The sequence below is a fragment of the Panthera pardus genome, unplaced genomic scaffold (genome assembly GCF_024362965.1).
Source record: "Panthera pardus isolate Hobbes unplaced genomic scaffold, ASM2436296v1 HiC_scaffold_5, whole genome shotgun sequence".
Lineage (NCBI taxonomy): Eukaryota > Metazoa > Chordata > Mammalia > Carnivora > Felidae > Panthera > Panthera pardus.
In genome coordinates, this window is record NW_026526980.1 from 14,901,286 (window position 1) to 14,921,718 (window position 20,433).

At 43.2% G+C, this 20,433-nt stretch overlaps 1 protein-coding gene across 3 annotated transcripts in view; it reads left to right on the forward strand.

Annotated features, from left to right (window-relative positions):
- PRKCB (protein kinase C beta) overlaps nt 1–20,433 on the forward strand; it is a 331,204-nt gene that overhangs the window by 278,479 nt on the left and 32,292 nt on the right. For all 3 annotated transcript variants that reach the window (XM_019430299.2, XM_019430298.2, XM_019430300.2), the window contains 3 exons: nt 6,296–6,387; nt 8,258–8,320; nt 13,667–13,805. In XM_019430299.2, the coding sequence (XP_019285844.1) occupies nt 6,296–6,387; nt 8,258–8,320; nt 13,667–13,805 (294 nt within the window). The remainder of the gene's footprint in view (nt 1–6,295; nt 6,388–8,257; nt 8,321–13,666; nt 13,806–20,433) is intronic.

Here is a 20,433-nt window from a genome sequence, read left to right on the forward strand (position 1 = left end):
TAATGGAGCTGAGTTTGAGGGGCGCCTTGCTGCATGGGCACAAAAGGATTATGTTTCCTCCGGTCCTTTTACAGTTTTTCTCAGGGACAATTGTCAGCCTGGCACATTCATGCAATTTCCCAACTGCCAGTGGGCACAGGCAGTTAAGTCTCCTTAGCAAAACATCTATTTTAAATGTTTTCTTTTCAATTGAACATATGCACTTCTTTTTTTTTTTTAAATAGAATTAGATTTTATGAGTCATTGAAGGACAGAAGTTACTTCCTCCCCAAATTTGCTGTCGTGGTCCAGCAAGAACTCAGTTGCAAGGCATGCTGGGATGGGCATCGCCCCAGAATGCACGCGGGGACAGGGAGAGGGGTGAGGATGGTTCTTCTTGTAGACCTGGCCCCTGAGGTCATGTCCTTTGAGCACCGAGAACGTCCAAGGGGTCCTGGTAACTCAGGATCGGCTCAGAGTTGGCATGAGTGCCCAGGGGTATGGTTTGATAGAAGGGTGTTGCTGTAGGAACTCTGGCAGAGTCTCAGTAGGCAATAGTTGGGTTGCCAGAAACAGAAAACCTCCTCCTCCAAACTATTGCATTAAAAAAAGAGAGAGAGAGAGAGACAGAATCTTATTGGAAGGAAACAACCCAAAGGCAAAGATGTACCTGAGCCTCATGAAGAACCAGAACTTCAAAGCTTTCTAGAATAGATGTCTGTTTCTTTATCCTTGTTTTCTTTGTTTCTCCCTGATCATGGTAACAGCATAGCCTCTCTAACTCCTTGCAGGTTGCCTATCTGCCGAATTCCCTGATTCACACTCATGGGAAAGAGAATCTGATTGGTTCTAATTCGTACTCTTGGGAAACAGAATCTGATTGGTTCAGCATAGGTCAGAAGTTTTATTCCTGGCCCAGTCCACTGGTAGTTGGCCACTACCAACTCAGCAGGAACCTTTAAGAAGGGGTTGGATCTACAGGGAAGGGATCACTGGTGCTCCTGTCAAGTGGGAGTCGCCATTTTGAGTGCAAGGAAACTAACGGGTTGGAGCCAGGCGTAACCTACCGCTGGTGGTATAAACACAGCATCGAGTGCCCCCGAGGAGGGGAAGCTGGTGAGAGTTTTGCACGTGTTGGCGCTTTAGGCAACTGAAGCATCTGAGGATCGTGAGTGCAGGAGAGGACTCAGGAACGCAGCCCAGGCATATAAAGTGGGTATGGGTAGGAAGGGACACACCCTGGTTCTCTCTGCCTTCTTAATGGTGGCCTTTGCATGTTCATTCAGTAATCAAAGGTCTATAGAAATCCAAGGAAGAGTAGAGATGGTCCTAGCCCTTGAGAGCTTTGCTCTCTGTGTGGAAGGGCAAGGCTTGGAAAGCTGGAAAGAAAGAGGAGCATCCATTGCTTGATTCTGAGAAAGATTCTAAGGCTATAGAATACAGAGGGGAAAAAGTTGTGTGTGACACATGTCCATGACTACTTGAGGGAGGCACTGAATCTGCAAGGATATGACATGCATCATCTCTATATCTCTGCAAAACCCTCTGAAGGAGAAGCTATCATTACCCCTTTAGGAAGGCAGGGAGGGTTTAGTACCGGATGCAAGCCCTCAGAGTGTGCAAGCGGTGTAATTGAGACTTGAACCCAGGACTAGTAGTGCATGCTACAGGTACGGCTCTCAACCATGGCACTGCACAGCTTCTCGAGACGAATACTTGCATCTGAGCAATAAAAGGAACGGCTTACAGACAGGATAGATTCACTGGCCAGCTTCGCAAACTATTAAAGATCATTCAATAGGCAAATGCTTTCTGAAACTCACTTGAAAGCATGGCGCATGCTCTTGGAGTTGCCCACATTCTGGATCCTCTCTGTCTGTGGCATCTTCTTAAAAGTGTCAGGTGTCCCCCCCAGCAGTCACGTGGGCGTCACATCACATCCCGCTTTCAGCCGCCTTGGGGAAAGAATGACGATTTCTTTGAATTCTCTGCCATGCCCGCCCTCCCCCACCCCGATAAATTCGGCACATGCCTTGCAGTCATTGTTTTAAATCAAACTACCCTTACACTCCCGCTCCAGATGTGAGACATTCTATCCAACCATTTTGCATGATGCGGTGTGACAGACAGACATTTAGTTTGATTTCCTCAGTGACTGAACACAAGCGAGAAAGGGGAAGGGAAATTTAAAATTACCTGAAGTCGTTTCATGCTCGGGGGACAAGGGCAGCGTGTTAATGAAGAATAACAACAATAACAATGACAGTTTTGGGGGAAACGCTTTGAAAGTTGAGCAGGCTGTCTAGATTGAAGAGGGAAGGGAGAGCTTGCCTTTCTGCGCTTTTAATTGGAGTCGACAGTGGAACACCCACGTAGAAACGTCCTGTAGCCAGCTGGAGCGAACTGGAGCTCAGGAGAAAGACAGGGGATGGAAATATAAGTCAAGACTCATCAGCCCAGAGAGATGAGGGCTGAAGTCTTAAGCTGTGACAAGCCCTCGCTGGAAACTTGAACAATTCGGGGAGACTCAATGCCCAACACCTTTCTGATTTTCACGAGTAGAGTACAGCGAAGAGGTCCTAATGGAGAACCCTGCATGTGACCAGAAGAAAGATCTTTCGAGGCCTTGAAACGATTTTATTGGAAGAGTGGGGAGCAAAGTCAGATCTCAGGGCATTATGTTGGTGGGGGGGATAATTATGTAAGAATCAGAGGCAGTGGGTGAGGACCACTTAGTTAGCTGACGCCCCCGGAGCTCCCTCTTCGTGCCTGTCACGCAATTCCTCTTATCACGTTTTATTTTAGATTCTGGCTCGAGTTGGTTGCATATCTGTTTTCACAAGACTCTGAATTCTCTGAGGGCAAGGCCCATATGCTATTCATCATTGTTTACCCCTTTAACACCTAATACATGACTTGCAAAAATAAATGCTCAAGGAACCGTTCTAAAATTCACCTCCCTGCTCAAGATTGGCTCGAGGTTGCCCCTGGCAGTGTTTTTCAAATTTGGATGTGCCTTACCTTGGAGTGCCAGATGAACTTGGTGGTACATGGACGAATTGCATTCTCTTTAAAAATAAGTCCGTTGAGGGACCGATAGAGCAAAAGCCAGACCAGATATAGCATAGAGTTGATAGACTCCAGATATGCATTTTTGTTTTTTTACAGAGACAATGAATTTCTACTTATGACTTTGGTGTGAAGTTGTAAAATTGTTAAATAATGTGTCTAAGTAAAAAAAGTGAAGTAAATTTTAATGGAAATATCTTTAAAATAAGTAAATTTTAGCGGATGAGGTGGGTAAATGTGGTACAATCTTGGAGCTCGTGTGGGAGACAACCAAAGTTTGAAGTTGATGGCCTTATGCAATTTATCATAATCTGGTCCCAGCCTTGCCTCACTCCTTCGTCCTTTGTAACTCTGTGCACTCCGCTGTCCCCCTCAGCAATAATAGCCACAGAATCAGGGGCTTCAAGGGCTAGTTCTGTTTTCCAAAATGCACATTAAAATAAACACAAAACTATGAAGGAAAAGCCTTATGCATCCGTAGCCCACCTAAAATTATCTCCCTCCACATTTTGGGAAACAGTGCCGTTTAGAAATTTACCTGGTCTCCTCACGCATCTGGGGAATCCTTAACATCAGGCACCATGGATTATTCATAGCAGCCTCCCTGGTAGTAAAATAATGCCTGGCCTAGGGCGGGCATCATTAAGTGTTCGTTCAGAAAACAGGGAAGGCAGGACGCCAGCCACACTGTTTCCTATATGAAGCACTGGTGTGCCCAAGGCAGACTCAGTACAGTTCAAAGATGATGGATCTCAGGATTTTCCCGCATACGGTTCATGGCAGAAGCAAACCACAAAACACGGCATTAGCTACAAGCAGAGCTCTCCCTGATGTTGGGATTCTAACTAATGAGTTTGGGGGGCAAGCTGAGTTCTTCCAAAGCTGCAAGCAAGCAAGTGAAATCTCTCCTTTACTTACTTTTCTCTCTGTGGCCAATGCCATCTGCTAGTTTTAAAAATAATTTTTAAAAGCAAGTGTTTTGGTTCCCTTCAACGTGCAGCAAAGACAGATGCTATTTTTAAGGCTTGTTTTCTATCAAAAAAAACCCCCAAAGAACCAGGGGCTGGGTGTCGGCGGTTCTGACTGACTATCTCCACTCTGCCACTACCTTGTGGATGACCTTTTTTTGCAAGCCTCATACGCCTTGGACACTGAGAGACAGAAGTGATAACTCTGCCTCCCTCTCTGCCTCTCAGTAAAGATGTTGAGGGGGTGAAGTAGTGTGAGAAAGTCCCTTGACTTTGCAAAAATAATTGATCAACCTGTGCTTTTGCCCTGTGACCTGTCAGCTTCTGTCTTGCTGTGTGGCTGGATCTCTAGGTCCTTTCTCGCCCCTCCTGGACTGGAAGCTCTTAGAAGGGAGGACACACGCACACATCCATACAATGTCTAGTCAGAGTCTTACACGGGTAGCAGCCTGATAAGGTTTGGAACCAACCTGCCTGGGGTTCAAATCCCGGCCCTGCCACTGAACAGCTGAATCACCGACAATCAGCAAGTTACTTACCCTTTCTGGGCTTGAACTTTAACATCTTTAAAAGGGGAAGCATGGTAATACTGTCCTGTTGGATTGTTTAGAGAGATAAATGAGACAAAATATGTAAAGACAGTTGGCTAAGTCACATAATAAATGCTCACAAGATGGCGGCTTTATTTTTTTTTAATTTTTTTAATGTTTATTCATTTTTGAGAGAGAGTGTGTGCGAGTGGGGGAGGAGCAGAGAGAGCAGGGAGACACAGAACTCAAAGCAGGCTCCAGGCTCTGAGCTGTCAGCACAGAGCCCGACGCAGGGCTCGAACTCTTACACCCTGAGATCATGACCTGAGCCAGAGTCAGACGCTCAACCGACTGAGCCACCCAGGTGCCCTGGCAGCTTTATTTTATAATAGTTATCATTCCAGTTATTAGACAGTACACATTGGACAAAGGCATCTATGACTGTTATGTATAAAATAATCTTCTGTGAGCCATAAGATTTTGTTGATGGTGGCTGAAACATTTGTGATGAGGCCACCATCGTGTTAGAGCACTTCACGTATGTGAGCTTAGTTCTCTGTGGGCTCCTTGTCTCACAGTCCTGCACTCCTTCTGGATAGGCCCTCCAAGGCCACTCAGATTCCCTCCGTAGTCACATGTTAGTTAGTTATCTATTACAATACCTCAATACTTAATGGCTTAAAACCACAATAAACATTTATTATCTCGCCGTTTCTGGGGCCGGAACTCACGAGTGGCTAACTTGGGTGGTTCTAGTTTTGGGGTCTCACATGAAAAGTTGTAGGCAAGTGGTCAGCTGGGATTGCAGTCATCAGAAGGCTTGACTGGGGCTGGAGAGTTTATTCCCAAGGTGGTTCCTTCCCTTGTCTGGGGAGTTGGTGCTGGCCATTGGCAGCCTTGGTTCTTGGCCAGATGTACCTTCCCATATGTTGCTTGAGCATTCCCATGATGTGGTGGCCAACTTCCCCAAACAAATGATCCAAGAGAGAGCAAAATGGAAGCTACAGTATCTTTTGTGACCTAGTCATGTTAGTCACACACTGTAATTTTTACAATATTCTTTTTTTAATATTTATTTAATTATTTTGAGAGAGGAAGAGAGAGAGAGAGAGAGAGAGAGAGAGAGAGAGAGAGAGAGAGAATCCCAAGCAAGCTTCATGCTGTCAGCACAGAGCCTGATGCAGGGCTTAATCTCACGAGCCGTGAGTCCATGACTTGAACCAAAATCAAGAGTCGAACACAACCTACTGAGTCACCCAGGTGCCCCCATTTTTTACACTGCTCTACCAGTTATGCAAGTCAGTCCTATTCCTTGTGGGAAGAAGCTACACAAGGACGTGAGGACCAGGGGGTGAAATCACAGGGGGCCATCCTGGAGGCTGGTTACCACAGTTACCTGTTATCTGTAATATGATCCATGGATTTATTTTCCACTCTTCGTTACAATTAGCTTTTATCCTAAATAATAATATCCATTAAGTCACAATATTAATCTGCTAATTACATTTTCCGGTACAAACAAATAGAACTTTGCAGTTATTAATTTAAAAAAAAATCATGTGCCACCTTGGCCCAGTTGCATTCTTCCAGTGGCACAAATACTGCATTTGGGAAATAATGGGCCTGGCAAATAGGGGCTTGTCACAGAGTCCTGGGGGTTTTGATCATAAATCCCAGCTCTCCGCTGCTCTCCATCTGGAACCTGAGAAACACAGGATATTGATGTTGCCGTTTGCTCTCCTGTCCCAGGACCGCCTGTACTTTGTGATGGAGTACGTGAACGGGGGTGACCTCATGTACCACATCCAACAAGTTGGCCGGTTTAAGGAGCCTCATGCTGTGTAAGTACAAACTTGTGCTGTTCTTCTTTTCCTGTGGGATCCTTGCATGTTTGTTCCCTTGGATTTTTAGCTGAATAGGGATTGTTAACATCTTGAACCGCTTCATGATAAATGTATGGCCAGGGGAAAAAGGTATTCTGCTTGATATGGGATCCTTTTCTTTTTTGTTTTCCTGATACCAGCTAAGAACCTAAAGCTTGAGAACCACAGTTCTTTCTTTATCGCTGTTGTTTTGCCCCAGACTCCTAAGGGAAAGGCCCCCTAGATGCCTCGGGGGCTATCCTTGTAGGTTTTGTTTATTCATTTGTCAGTATTTGTTGAGAGCTTAGTATGTGCCTGGGCCCAGAGTTTGTAGAAACTTGCTCAAGATCACAGAGCTGGTGTGAGACAGATCCACATTCTGACCCAGATTTTTGTCCTACACCTCTCTCTCTCCCTCTCTCCCTCTCTCTCTCTCGCTCTCTCTCTCTCTCTCTCACACACACACACACACACACACACACACACACACACACACTCAGATACCCTTATTCCCAGGGGATGAGGAATCAAGTTGCATTGTAGCTGTGCCCTGTGGCTCCTGGGTGGGGAGACTGATTCAGGTTTTTGGAACTGTGTTTCCCCTGCTGAGTCCATTCTGTCCCTGTCAGTTCCAAGGCAGCCAGAATTTTCTTTTGAGAACACAGATCTCATCGTGTTCCTCCCCTGCTGTTGGTGAACAGGGACAGCAAGTTGTGGGATGACCAGAGTTAGCCTCTCCTGAGGGGTTTGCTAAAATCTTATTGTCCCTCTGGAAAGCCCCCGAGGGCTCAATCTAGGGCTCTATCTGGTCACTCCCAAGGCTTGCTGGCTCCTGTTCAGTTCAGCTCTGCCCCCTCTCTTCCCACCTGCTGAGGTTGTGAACACTGTATTCTGGTAGGGTTTGCATTCTTGAGCTTCTAGATCTAGTCATAATTCCCATAGAACCAGGGGGTTGGCTGTTCTTTTGCTTCTAATGCCTAACTGAGCACGGACCCTATGCTCGTTATCACAGAAAACAAATTGTCAGAACGCTTAACATAGTTCCCTAAAGCCCTGCCTAACCCTGTGGTATAACTGGACTTTCTGGTTCTCTCAAAATCTCTTTTATTCTCAGCCTTTGCTAAGTGCTTACTTTAGGGGTACCTGGATGGCTTAGTCTGACTCTTGGTTTCAGGTTCAGGTCATGATCTCACGGGCTCGTGGGACTGAGCCCCACATTGGAATCTGCTCTGCCAGCCTGGAGCCTACTTGGGACTCTCTTTCCCTCTCTCTCTGCTTCTCCCCACCTCACTCTCAAAATAAATAAATAAACTTTAAAAAAAAAAAAAAAAAAAGAGCTCACGCTTTAGACAGATGTCATGCCATTCATTAGTGATATCACTTAAGTTATTTTCTGTCACTAAGCCTCTGTTTCCTCATGTCAGGAAGAGGGAGGTAAAAGTAGGGCCTACTTCACAGAACTGTTATTAGAATTTAATCAGATAATAACCTGAAATGGTGGCATGTAGACAGTAAGCCTTCAACAGTTTAGCTGTTAGTATTCAGATACTCGATTTGTCGTAGACAGAAATTGTCGTTCTCCATCCAGTCCGTCCTCTCCCAGGGCCTCCTCCCCGCTGAGCAAGTGCTGAACCTCTGATTTGTCCTTAAGGCAGCCTCCCGGCTCTCTAAACTCTGTCCACACATCTACACTCCCAGACGTCGTTTTAGGAGACGTGTGGCTGACCATCCATGGTGAGATGTTAATGCCCTACGCCTGGTTCAATATCGTATGGAATTCTGAGGGTTTGCCAGGCATACGATGTCCTTGAATCTCTCCATCGCTTTTTTTTTTTTTTTCTAATTTCAGATTTTACGCTGCAGAAATTGCCATCGGTCTGTTCTTCTTACAGAGCAAGGGCATCATTTACCGGTAAGTGAGCACTGCTACCCTTTCCATCCTTGCGGCTCCCTCAGCTCCTTCCCTCCCTGCCTCTTTCTTTAACTGCTTTTAAAATTAGAATCCATGGTGGGGGAGGAATCCTCCAGCCCTGACTTGGGCATGTGTTCTGCCAGGCAGCATCGCCCACTGCCCTGGCAAAGTTTGGGCAGCTCTCGATGGTGATGGGAAGATCTCTATGGACTCCACCACCAGTGATGGTTCAGAGCCTCAGATGTGAGACCATTCGCTTTAAGAAGGGGAGGCTCACCAGTGGGGGCCTGGCACTTCCTTCTCTTGTCTTTGGACCCCCAATCTGGGGGAGCAAGCAGAGAATCTCGGCTGGCAGGATATGATGGATCCTATTATTATGAAACACTTTTTTTTTTTTTTTTGCTATGTAACTACAATTTAGAAATGAATCTCTGAAATGCTTGCCCTGAAAGACAGGATTAAGTTCAGGACTTGGCATTTGCCCGTTTTTGGAGGAGCAAGTGTATGATCATGGCTGTGTGAGTCATACCGTTTTATATTTCACGCACGGCAGACTACTGAGCCTGAGGCTGCTATTGGTCAGTGAGTCCAGTGTGTACAATTCTCCTGATGCCACATGGATGCAAATGGCATAGGCAGTGCAGGCTTGGGCTGGCTGGTTATGCAAGAGAGGCTGGCAGGGGCACGGGGCTTCCAAAGGGCACTTGGCATGGGCGAGAGTCTATCGAAAAGATCGTGAAGAGCCATGAAACTCCATGTCATTCATTTATTTGACATACATTTATTAAAAGCCTACTATGTGCTGGACACTCTTCTAGATGGTGCGGATGCAGCAGGGAAGGAAACAGGCAAAACCGCCTCCCTTTGTAGAGCTTCTGTCGTAGTGGTCGGAGACAGATCCATAAATCCCAGAGATACGGTGTGTCAGGTTGCGATAAGTGCTGTAGAGAAAAGTTGAGCAGGGTGGGGGCTGGTGTGTGCCACGTGGTGAGCAGGGTGCCTGTCATTCTGTGGAGAGCATGGGATCGGGCTCTGGAGGGTTAGAGTGACCTGAATGTCCTGGGCATCGCGGTGCAATTGAAAGACATAGGACCAAAGGGGCGCCTGGGTGGCTTGGTTGGTTAATCGTCCGACTTCGGCTCAGGTCATGATCTCACAGTCCGTGAGTTCGAGCCCCATGTCGGGCTCTGTGCTGACAGCTCAGAGCCTGGAGCCTGTTTCAAATTCTGTGTCTTCCTCTCTCTCTGCTCCTCCCCTGTTCATGCTCTGTCTCTCTCTGTCTCAAAAATAAATAAACGTTAAAAAAAAAAAAAAAAAATTAAAAAAAAAAAAAAAAAAAAAAAGAAAGACATAGGACCAAAAAGGTATAAAGAGATGAACCCTGGTGGGCTCAAGGCAGATGGTGGAGGGGAGGCTGTGGCACTGGTGGAATGAAGGGATGGAAAGTGTGTATCTTGCCAGAAGCCTGCAGAGTCCAGGGGCTTTGTTGTTTTTTTTGTTTTGTTTTTTTTTTAGTCCTTGAAGTCATGATATGAAGCTAGCGGAGAAGGACAATCATCCTGAGTACATAGAATCCCTACTCTCCATAGTTATTCCTGATAGTGGAAGAATGAAGGTCAGGAAAAGGAGTGGTTTCACCTGGCACATGAGTGAGCTCAGTGAAGAAATAGGAAGAGAGAGAAAAATAAGAATTTAAACTGTAAATCGTGTGCTCATTCTGGCCATGCTTGCCCTCAATGAAACTGTGTCACCACGTGTGCAAGAGATGGCACCTATGAAGCCCCCGATTCCATTTGACCGCCATAGTGGGAGTGTCCTGTGCCAAACAGAACTCTGGTGTTAAAAGGAACACGTTATCCACCCTGTGGCATGACCTCCTAATTCAAGCCAGTGACTCCAGCAGGTGCTTAACTAAAGAAAGGGGGATTGTGGGTAATCGTTGGCTCTACATGATTTTCACCTTATGTGCTGACATTAGAACCTAACTCTTGTGAGGGATGGGTCTTGACTAGAATAGAACTGGCCGCTCAGGATTGCTGAGTAGATTAAATGTGGGACTGCAAGTTTATTGGAAGAAAATCCAGTTCCAGGGGAGGGACCAGGAGAGGAAGTAGAGTTTCCTGTCAGTTGGGTTGAGATCCAGGGCTAGGTTTCCAATCTAGTAGGGACCTGGCTTGGGGTCTGGCATCCAGGACCTTTGCCATTCAGGTCATAAAATACAAAGATTAAATTTCAGGTGCTGAGACTTCAGCTAACTCTCAAAGCTATCTCTCCTAACTACACATTCTCCCATTCTTCTTCAACTAGTCATATTTTTTAGGGGACATTTGTCACTCTTTTAAGGAATTCAGCATCTGAATCTCTTTCATTTGTGTGTAGGAACAGAGTCCAGCTCCTACTCTACAGAGAGAAAATGACATACTTTCACAGTCTTCCTGCAGCAAGGGCAGACACATAACCTAGGCTTTGACACTTGTCACACTCATACAACACCGTGAATCAGAAAGTAGTGACCAAGAAAGGCAGAGACTGTAGAATTGAGAGTGGCCATAGTAATCAGCCACATCTAGTTTCCAGAGGCATGAGGGGAACTAGTTTTCAGCAACAGCACCCAGAGTCCACCATTAGGCCTCATGGAACAAGACGTCTGTGGTGGCATCTGTGACATCGTCACTGGACTAGCTCTGCATTGCAGTTCAGCATTATTCCTGGCTGCCTTGCCTCCACATCTGGTTGTCTAGCCTCCTTGGAGATTCTGTGAACTCCCAGTACCTTTTAAACAATTCCTTCTAGGTTGAAATGGTCAGAGTTGGGTTTTTTGTTTTTGTTTTTTTGTGGGGTTTTTTTTTGTTTGTTTGTTTGTTTTGGGAGGGGGTTTGCTCATAGTCAAGAACCTTGATTGAGACAGAGTTTTTGAAATTGATAATCAAATGAAAACTAAAAAAATCACACAACAGAGGATGTGTGGTTTTATAACTTCATTGAAACTACCTTCATGTGGTAAAAGTCTTTTTCCCTCTTTCATTTAGCTCTACAGTTAATTGGACAATCCTTATATAAAGAGGATGAGGAACTATGTTAGACTTGCCCTCTCTGAGGACCATGGCTGGAGATGTTGGATGGAGGGGAGACAAAGATCCTTCCAAGCTTAGAGTCTTATTTATGGATCACCATCCCTGGAATGTGTGATGATTTTGCCATTGGTGGATTTCTGAAAATGTAAACAACTGCTCCAGCCTCCTTTTGAAACAGAAATGAAGGATTATTACATTGAACAAAAGAATGCAGTAGACTATCAAAATGCTACTCTGTGACAATGAATATGACTGGAGTGTCCCCTAGCTGCACAACCTGTTGGCCCTTGGCACCTGAGGGTGGCCCACTCCTTTGCTAGAACACATGAAGATGTTATCACTTCCCTAGTTGCCCCAGCTGCCTGTTTTGGGGCATGTGGTCAAGCTGAGGGGAATGTCATGGGTCTCTGTTAATCAGGTCACATGTAGACTTGGCATGTTGCTGCAAAATCCAGTTTTACAAATTCTAAGCTGACATTCAGAGACCACTGTGGCTTGTAGATGAGTATGAAACCTGGATATGGGTGGTACCATGGACAGTACCAAAGATCATGGAACAGGTGGTGCAAGTGGGCACCCCCCCCCCCCCGCCATAGACCTCACAGACACAGATAGGAGATGCCGATGTATTTTTTTTTCTGATTGTATTCTTTTAGTCTAAAGTGATGACAGCAACTCAATTCAAACTAACTTGTTTAAAAGAGACATTTGTTGGCCGACATAACTGAAAAGCCCAAGGGGCAGATCTGACTTTACACATGGATGGATCCAGGGCTCAAATGACGTTATGAGTGTTCACTGTATCACCTTTCCTCTAGGCTCCTCTTTATCTATCTAGCTTTCTTCTCTTTCTGGTGACCCCTGGGACTTCTAGACTTACATTCTACCAGCTGAGCAATCCCAGAGTAAAAAGAGCTCATTTCTTTTTTGACGATACCAGCCAAAGTGCCAGGGGCTGATGCTCGATGTCTTTGACTAGCTCATACTGGATCACATAGCCATTCCTGAAGCTATCACTGTGACCAGCACGGTGGGGTGTTTCATATGGCCAGAACAGGCCCACATAACCACTCCTGGAGCCAGGAGCTAGGATCAGCACTACCACCTTCTATGGCATGAGAATCAGGGAAGGGTGATCCTTCGAAGGAATATTGGGATGCTCTTGTCATAAGATGCTAAAATAGGTAGAGACCACAGATGTCCACCACCCAATGAAGATGACTTAAGGTAGAGATCTGAATTGTATAGTAGACCCTCTTATCTCTCAGGAAAGTGGTCTCTATTGAGATCAAGGAAGACTTGCCCACAGATCATGACTCCTCATTGGTACTGAAATGCCAAGTGTTGACATTGGAGTAGATGTTTAGGGAAGAAGAAAGTGTGATGATATTGGAATAACCCAATATGCTGGGATTGTGCAAGCATTTACCAAAATAACCAAGCTCTCCTCATCGACACAGATGAAATAAAAGAATGAGACTATAGCACATGTCCTTTAGGTTAAAGCTCAAATGTTACCTCCATGGAGGTGACACATCCTGATATCCTGCTTACAGAAACCTTCCCCAGTTACTAACTCATCGTCCTCTTCATTTTCTTCACACCACCCATCAAAATCTGTAATGGTCATGCTTATAGATGTGAACACTTGTTAATTGTCTTTTCCCCTATATTGGAATTTAATCTGAACAAGGACAAGATGTTTATCTCGTTCACAGTAGCTCCAAGCATAGTGCCTGTCACACAGTAGGTGTGCAACATATTTTTTTAATTGAAAGAATCAATTGGAACTCTTGGGGTCATGTGCTAAGAATCAGCCTAGGAGAGCTTAGAGCACTTGAACTTAAATCAGATTGTCCCCATCAGTTTTTTTTCTCCATGATCTTCAGAGTTATTTTCAAAAATAATAATTTTGTGAAAAATATATCTTACTATGAAATATAAGGGGCCCTTAAATTACAAAGATTAGCTCTATGGATGCTCTGCTCTTTATTTAGCTTCCTGTGGATCTCTCTCTTCTCAGAGCTGCTGTCTCATTGTGTCCTTGTGAGATGCTTGGCACAGTTGGATCTGTAGGAAAAGAAAAACACACAAGCGCGTAGACCTCTCTTTATCTGCCAGATTGGAAGCTACTGGGGGGCAAGGACTGGTTTATATCCACTTCTGTGCTTCCCCAACACTAAGCATGGTGTTTTGCGCATCATGAGTAACTGTTGGTTGACTTGAAATAAATAGCATTGGTTAAATCCTTAAATTCTTATGTCTGCTGCAGTGACCTCAAACTTGACAATGTGATGCTGGATTCAGAGGGCCACATCAAGATTGCTGATTTTGGCATGTGTAAGGAAAACATCTGGGATGGGGTGACCACCAAGACATTCTGTGGCACTCCAGACTACATCGCCCCTGAGGTGAGAGCTGGTGGGACCCCTAACGTGTCCACATTGCGTTGATGTCTCCTCTGTTCCCTGGATGGCCATGTCAGGACTGGGAAAGGTCCAGGGGGGTACCTGGCAAGCAAACCTCAGGCTGGTCCTTCTCCTGTACTCTAAATCATTCCTTTGCTATCACACATGCAAATTAACTTAGCACACATCCAGAAGCTCAGGCCCAAAATACATCAAGGTTTGGGGGAAAATTTAAATAAAACTCAAAAAGAACCATCCACCACACATCAGTAAAATTCTTCAAGCTGCGATGGCTCATGGCCATATGATACTGCCTAATTATGACATTGAAACATTTGTTAAGAGGGGGGAAAGAGAGAGACAGACAGAGAGGGCTTTCCTGGGCTGACATATGACACAGGATCTGTGTACTGATACTAAACCCTGAAAGACTCAGAATTTTCCTTTCCGTGAGTAAGATATAAATGAAAGGAAAAGATTTAATTCTAGTGCCTCCCCCTCCCTTCCCAAAGGAAACGGTCAGTTGCAGAATGGATTTCCCCAACATGGCATGGTACAGAATTTGTGCCAGATGATAGCCTTCCTTTTTCTCTGAATTGGTGCTCAGAGAAGTGGCATTTTGCAATCTGTTACTAGATTTTTAAGGAAAGGAACTGAGGATGTGGCACAGAGTCTTGGAAATGGGAATTCTAGAATTCCTTTCTTGACTGTCACTTATATGGAACAATGATGATGGAGGACCCCATGTAATTAACTAATCTGGCACACAATTTAAAACCTGCATACTCTTACCAAAGCAGCTCCTCCTCTAGGAACTTAGCTTACAATACACACACGTACATGCACAGCTGATAGGATACATGTTCAAAGTCCTTTCTTCATTACAGTGCTATTTTTAAATAATGAAAAATAGGAAACAACCTCAATGACTATCAACAAAGGAATGGTTAGCTAAAATATGTTACATTCACATTAAGAAATATCATACAGCTCTTATAAAGATCAGAGCACATCTGTATGTACTAACTTGAGCAATGTCTATCAAGGAATGAGCAATAGACTGAATTATTTGTAGTATGGAATACCACATCAATCCAATTCAAAAGAGTGAGTTAGGGGTGCCTGGGTGTGTCATTCAGTCATGGCTCGTGGGTTCAGGCCCCGCATCAGGCTCTGTGCTGACAGCTCCGAGCCTGGAGTCTGCTTCAGATTCTGTGTCTCTGTTTCTCTCTGCCCCTCCCCAACTTACTCTCTCTCTCTCTCTCTCTCTCTCTCTCAAAAATAAATAAACATAAAAAAATTTTTTTAAAGAGTGAGATATATATGTAGATATGGAAAGATCTTTGAGACATATTGTTAAGAGAAAAAAATCAAGGTACAGTGAACAACTATACGCCAACAAGCTGGACAACCTAGAAGAAATTGAAAAATTTTTAGAAACTTGCAACTTACCAAGACTGATCAGGAAGAAATAGAAAATCTGAATAGATCAATTACTAGTAAGGAGATTGAGTTTGTAATAAAAAAATCTCCCAATAAAGCAAAGGACTAGATGGCTTCATTAGTGAATTTTACCAAGGACTAGATGGCTTCACTAGTGAATTTTGCCAAGCATTTGAAGAATAATTAACATCTATCTATCTTAAATTTTTCTGAAAAATCAAAGAGGAGGGAATACTCACAAGTTATTTTAGAAGGTCAGCATTATTTTAATACCAATAACAGAAAAGGACACTACTAGAAAAGAAAACTACAGGCCAATATCCCTGATGAATATAGATATAAAAACTCCCAGTAAAATACTAGCAGACTGAATTCAGGAGCACATTAAAAAGATCATTCACCACGATCAAGTGGGATATATCCCTGGGATGCAATGATGACTCAACATGTGCAAATCAATCATTGTAATACATCACATTAATAAAATAAAAGAATCATATCTTCAATAGGTGCAGAAAAAGCAGGGATAAGACAAAAGTGTCCATTCTCACTACTCTTACGCAACATAGTACTAGAAGTCCTAGGTAGAGCAATTGGGAAAGAAAAAGAAACATCAGAATTGAAAAAGAAGCAGTAAAAATGGTCTCTATTTGAATGTGACATGATTTTATATGTAGAAGATCCGACTCAACCAAAACTGTTAGATAGAATCAATGAATTTAGTAAAGTTACAAGATACAAAATTAGTATACAAAACCGGTAGCATTTCTATACACTAACGATGATTTTTCTGAAAATGAAATAAAGAAATGGATCTCATTTGCAAAAGCATCAACAATAATAAAATACTTAGAAGTAAATTTAACTAAGGAGGTGAAATATTTCTACTCTGAAACCTACAAGACATTGCTGAAAGAAATTGAAGAAGGTACAAGTAAATGGAAAGACATCCCATGTTCATGGATAGAAGAATTAATATTATTAAAATGTCAGTACTACCAAAAGCTATCAATCAACTCAATATAATCTCTATCAAGATTTCAACTTCATTTTTTACAGAAGTACAAAAAACACTCCCCAAATTTATGAGGAAGCATAAAAGGCTCCACATAGCTAAAGAAATGAGAAAGAACAAAGCAGGAGGCATTACACTTCCTGATTTCAAGCTATACTATAAAGCTACAGTCATCAAAACAATATGGTACTGGCACAAAAACAGATAAATAGGATGGAACAGAAATGAGAGCCCAGAACAGAACATAAGCATATGTAATCAACTAATGTTTGAAAAAGAAGCCAAGAATACTCAATGCAGAGCACAGTTTCTTTAATAAATGATGCTGAGATAACTGGGTATTCATATGTAAAAGAATGATGGGTGCCTGGGTGGCTTAGTAGGTTAAGCATCTGACTTCAGCTCAGGTCATGATCTCACAGTCCGTGAGTTCGAGCCCCATCTCAGGCTCTGTGCTAACAGCTTGGAGCCTGGAGCCTGCTTTAGATTCTCTCTCTCTCTCTCTCTCTCTCTCTCTCTCTCTCTCTCAAAAAAAAAAAAAACATTAAAAAAAAAAAAAAGAATGAGACTGGACCCATATCTTACACAACTCACAGAAATTAACTCAAAAAGGATTAATAAATATAAGACCTGAAACCATGAAACTCCTAGAAGAAAACATAGGAGCAAAGCTCCTCAACATGGGTCTCGTTAATGATGTTTTTTGGATATGAAACTTAAAGCACAAGCAACAAATCAAACAAGTGTGATCATGTCAAACTAAAAAGCTTCTGCATAGCAAAAGAAACCACCAACAAAGTGAGAAGAGAACCTAGGGAATGGGAAAAAATATTTGCAAACCACATATCTGATAAGGGGTTAATATCCAAAATATATAAAGAACTCCTACAACTCAATAGCGGAAACAAAACAAAACAAATAACCCAATTAAAAAGTGGGCAAAGGACCCAAATAGACATTTCTCCAAAGAAAATAAATGAAAGGCCAACAGGTACGTGAAAAGATAGTCAACATCACTAGAGAAATGCAAATTAAAACCACAATGAGAATGTCTCCTCACACCTGTTAGAATGGCCATCATCAAAAAGACACGAGGGAACTGGTGAGGGCATGGAGGAAAGGGAACCCTATGCACTATTGGTGGGAATGTAAATTGGTGCAGCCACTATGGAAAACAGTGTTTGAGGATCTTCAAAAAATTAAAAATAGAACTACCATATGACCTAGCAATTCCACTTCTGGGAATATATCCAAGGCGGGGGGGGGGGGGGGGTGGTGCGGAACACACTAACTCAAAAAGGTATCTACACTCACATGTTTATAGCAGCATTATTTACAGGACATGGAAGCAACTTAAGTGTCCCCCCGTGGATGAATGGATAGAGAAGGTGTGGTATATATATGCAATGGATATTATTCAGCGGTAGGAAACAAGGAAATCCTACCATTTGCAACAACAGATGCACCTTGAAGGCATTATGCTAAGTGAAATAAGTCAGACAGAGAAAGGCAAATACTGTATGATCTCACTTATATGTAGAATCTTTAAAAAAGAAAACCAAACTCAGAAAATGAGATCAGACTTGTGGTTACCAGAGGTGAAAGATGGGGAGGGAGATTATGGGAAGGTGGTCAAAAGATACAAACTTCTAGTCATAAGATTACTGAGGATGTACACACAATGACTATAGCAAACACTGCTGTGTTATGTAGGAAAGTTAAGAGAATAAATACCAAAATTCTCATCACAAGGGAGAAAAATTTTTCCTTTTTTTTCTTTCATTTCTTTTTATTGTGTCTATATGAGAAGGTGGATGTTAGCTGAACTTATTTTAATCACTTCACAGCATATGTAAATCAAACCATCATGCTCTATGCCTTAAACTTACACAGTGATGTGCGCCAATTATTCTCAATAAAATTGGGGGGGCGGGAATCAAGGTACAGAATGTTAAATACAATATGATACCATGTATGGAAAACAAGAACAATACACAGAACACTGCTATATGCTTCTTATGAGTATGTCGAAATTCATGTAAAAGCATAGAAAATCTGGAAGGTTACAGACTGATTTCAAAACATTGGTTACCTCTGAGGTTAAGGGCACAGTGACGAGTAATTTAGCTCAATCTGTATACTGTTTACATTTTTCACAAGGTAAATATGTTTGTGTGTTACTTGAATAATTATTTGAAAGATTACTTGAAAAGTAATCTTTTAAATTAATGCTTTTTTAGATTTCTCCTTCTATTAAAAGTAGAGCATTCCTGTGAAACGTTTTCTAAGCCAAAATGGCTTGAAGTGAAGAAGTATTTTTATAAATTTTTTTTCAATGTTTATTTATTTTTGAGACAGAGAGAGACAGAGCATGAACGGGGGAGGGTCAGAGAGAGGGAGACACAGAATCTGAAACAGGCTCCAGGCTCTGAGCTGTCAGCACAGAGCCCGACGCGGGGCTCGAACTCACAGACCGCGAGATCATGACCTGAGCCGAAGTCGGCTGCCCAACCGACTGAGCCACCCAGGCGCCCCTGAAGAAGTATTTTTATAGCATAGCAATTTTATATGGAGACATTTTTTTAATGTTCTGAGCCCCAAAAAAATAACTTCTCTTTGCCTCTTCTGATGCATTAACACACATCTGGCTAGTGGGTACATAAAATTAATTGAGATCAAGGAATGCCTGGGTGGCTCAGTCAGTTGTGCATCCAACTGTGGCTCAGGTCATGATCTCACATTTCCTGAGTTCGAGCCCCACATCGGGCTCCTTGCTGACAGCTCAGAGCCTGGAGCCTGCTTCGGATTCTGTCTCCCTTTCTCTCTGCCGCCCCCTGCTCGTGCTCTCTTTCTTTCAAAAATAAATAAGGATTTTAAGGAAAATAAATCGAGATCGAGCACAGATGCTCACACGATTCAAAGCTATGACTGCTTGATGCTGAATGTCATTCCTGGGGAGAAGCGAGGAAGTACCACTCTCGCTGCCTCTGTAATGGCTCCATGAAAACCAAATGCTGAACTCTATTTTTGTTTTTTGACTTTAGCATAAAAGCAAAAGTCCTGTTCATATTTCTTTAGATTAATGAAAGCAGGAAGTATTGTAGGTCTTTCGTAGAAGCAAAGTGGCATAACACAAACTTTCAAAACGCAGGGGACACCTGTATTAGAATCCAGTGGTGTTTTCCCTATGTGCCATACCTTGGTTCATCATCATTTCGTTAAATAGAGCATCAGACAAGTCCTTGATCTGCCGTGAGTTCAGTAATCTCTGGCTCGAAGCTTGCTGCACTTCAAGGTCCCCGGGGAGCTCTTAAAATGTAGGCTGGCCAGGTGTTCCCCTCAACTGAAGCAGAATCTCTGAAGGAAGGACCCACATATCTGTGATTTTCCAGAGTTCCCGGGTGGTTGTGATACATGAGATGCCTGGAGTTGTGTTCCCGGGGAAGCCCTTGCTCCCTCCTCCAACCCACTGATGGGAGGAATAAGCTAGGGGTCAGGCTTTCGCCCTGGCTTTGCCATTAACTAATAGCCACATCACCTCTGGCAACTTCTTTCACCTCCCAGGCTCTGTTTTCCTTTGTGAAAGGATTAACTTGTTAGGTTGTCATGAGGATCAAATAAGACATGAAGTACTTTAAAAGTGTGAAAACACTTTCGGTAAGTGTTCTCACGGAAAGCTTTCCCTCCGGTCTCTTGCTGTTTAATTCTCCTCAGAGGGCATTTCTGATTTTAGGGTAGAAGATTTTAGGTAGAAGATGGAATTCAATAAGCAGACATTCATTTTAGAGCCAAGTTTGCTCAGACACATTCATTGAGTAAAACAATCACTGAATGAGAAAACCTTCTACTTACAGCTAACATTTGGAGGACGTAATGTGCGAGAGGAATGTATCTCCCTCTCTTCCTCGCAAAACCCCGTGATCTAGATGTTATAAAATTCCTTTTGTAAGTGAGGAAACTGAGACATCAAGAAGTTAAGTAACCTCCCCCACGGTCACACAACTCGGAAGTAGCAGTCGGGACCGGCCCTGAACCTTTGCTGTATCACCTTTTCAACCTTTTGATACAGTTAGTTTTACACCCCTATATGTTGAAAGGTGGATGGTCACACAGCTATTCCAGACTTGGCCATGCTCTAACAATTTGGTGATAAGTATCAGAAATCTTAAAACA